Below are 2,262 nucleotides of genomic sequence, written 5' to 3'. Positions count from 1 at the left end.
TTGGAAAAGCATGCTTCTACCAAAATTCACCTGACAAGAATGTAATCACTGAAAAACCAAGTAGAAGTAGTAGACGGGGAAGCTGGTGAATTTAGGCTTATTGGAGAAGCAAAGGAGAAGGCTATAATTGCAAGACATGCAATTAGACTTGAAATTGCAATGACTGCTTGGATAGTATCAAGCAATAAGGAAATTTCAACCATGGATTCTTTGCCTGGTCTTACTAAAAAGTTTATACCAGACTCCTCTATTTTAAAATCTATAGCAAGTATAAGAACAAAAACCACTTCTATTCTAAAAAACTTAATTGCTCCATATGCTCTTGACTAACTAAGTTTTAAACTTCTTGCTTACAATGTTTCATAAATTATTGATGAAAGTACAGATAAAACCGTCACAAAGTTTCTAGTTATGATAGCTCGTCATTATGACATGAGTACTTCTGAAGTAAAAGAAGACTTTCTTGCTCTCCCAGTCGTTACTGATGCTTCTGCTGCTGGCTTAAAGAAACTCATTTATGAAGTATTCAGAGGTAGAAACATTCCTTTGAAGAATCTTGTGGGATTTGCGTCAGATAATGCAAGCGTTATACTCGGCAAGAATAATGGACTTGCTTCTCAAATCAAAAAAGACGTTCCATGGCTCTCAGTTTTTGGTTGCAGATGTCACAGCTTTGCATTATGCTCTGCTGCAGCCAGTGAAAAGCTTCCTGCAGAAATTGTAAGGTTAAGCGGCGACATCTATACCTATTTCTCCAACAGTGCTAAGCGGCTAAGAGAGTTCAAGGAATTCCAAGAATTTTGCAATGTTGCAGAGTATGCTTTGCTTTCCCCCTCTACCACTAGATGGCTCACTTTTGAGGCAATAGCTGATTGCTGGTTGGAGCAGTGGGAGGCTTTGATTTTGTTTTTCACTATTCCTGCACATGAAGGAAAAGATCCACAAGCCACCAAATTGTATGGAGCCTTGAAAGACCCCTCTGTAAAACTGTATTATTTCTTTTTGGCCTATGTTCTTCCAACAGTCAACAGGCTTAACTTAGAATTTCAAAGCACTGTAGTTGAAGTCCACCGACTACTCAAATGTGTTTTGGAAACATTAAAAGAAATTACGCTGAACTTTATCAATGATAAAGGATTCACTCTTGCCAAAGGATCACTGTTTGCAATTAACTTCAAAAACTCTAGGAACTTTAAGAACTTGGAAAAATAAATTTACTTTGGAGCTCAGTTCGAAATATTTGTTTTTGACAGCATTGAAAGGGACATTATTAGAGACCCTGTATGCTTACAGTCAGCCTCTCAAAAAGCTGTAGATATGCTATCAATTTGGGCAAAAAGTAATAATATGGTCTTCTCAAGCAATAAGTCAGTCAGTGTGTTTTACCACAAAATGCATAACCGGGATGCTTTCAAACCACTGGTGAAACTGAATGGACATGGGATTGCGGTTGCAGAACATGCACGCTTTCTGGGAATTGTATTTGAACAAAAACTGACATGGAAACCCCATCTGGATGAGCTGATTAGCAGTCTCAAACAAAGACGAAACTTCATTAATGCTCTCTGCCTTGGAAGAAGAGGAGCCCCCACAGCCTTTGCTTCAACTATTGTCAAGTCAGTGGTGATATCCAAGATAGACTATGGATCATTTATATATGTATCCGCCAAGAAATGTCTCCTGAAGAAACTTGACACCACCCTCCAAGCAATCTTATGAAGAGCCCTCGGCTGCCTAAAATCGACTCCTATTGCAGCTATGTACTATGAAGTGGGGATCCAGTCCTTTCACTCCAGAAAATATCCCCTTGAAAGATATTTTGGAAAGAAGATAAGACTCAAGAACCACATTATATATCAAGGAATCATTAACCACCACAACCCTGATGTCCGCTACAAACCAACAGAGATGCCCTCTTTTCAGAGATTCCTTTGCCTTCCTGGCATGGAAGAGTTCATAGAGAATGGCAGGCTGACTGTTAATTTGGATGATGATTCTCCCAGCGCCTCCAAAGGAATTGGGGAATTGATTATTCCTAAGATCAGCATTGAAAAAAAGGAGGATCTTCCCCAAGCTGTGATGAAGTCATACTACTGGGAAAGTTGGCAGAATACCAGGACTACATCCAAGTTTACACAGATGGCTCTGTGAGAATGTGGGAAAGCCATCATAACCTGACTAAATTGTAAAAATAGCAAAGTATGACCTTTGAGTAATTATAAAGGAAACGAAGCATTAATTTTCTTTGAGTAAGGAAACAAC

General features: G+C 38.9%; 1 protein-coding gene across 1 annotated transcript; it reads left to right on the top strand.

Moving 5' to 3' along the window:
* The first annotated feature begins 432 nt into the window (after positions 1-432).
* On the top strand, positions 433-1,212 carry LOC148954343 (protein ZBED8-like). Its single transcript, XM_089086242.1, has one exon. The coding sequence runs from the start codon at positions 433-435 to the stop codon at positions 1,210-1,212; it is 780 nt and encodes a 259-aa protein (XP_088942368.1).
* Positions 1,213-2,262: the final 1,050 nt, after the last annotated feature.

The sequence above is a fragment of the Artemia sp. Qi Xiang Cuo genome, chromosome 3, assembly GCF_049724085.1.
Source record: "Artemia sp. Qi Xiang Cuo chromosome 3, ASM4972408v1, whole genome shotgun sequence".
NCBI lineage: Eukaryota > Metazoa > Arthropoda > Branchiopoda > Anostraca > Artemiidae > Artemia > Artemia sp. Qi Xiang Cuo.
This window is presented reverse-complemented; position numbering and strand designations above follow the sequence as displayed.

Excerpts from the sequence above, each read along its gene's own strand:
- LOC148954343 (XM_089086242.1), top strand. The coding sequence starts at position 433 with ATGAGTACTTCTGAAGTAAAAGAAGACTTTCTTGCTCTCCCAGTCGTT.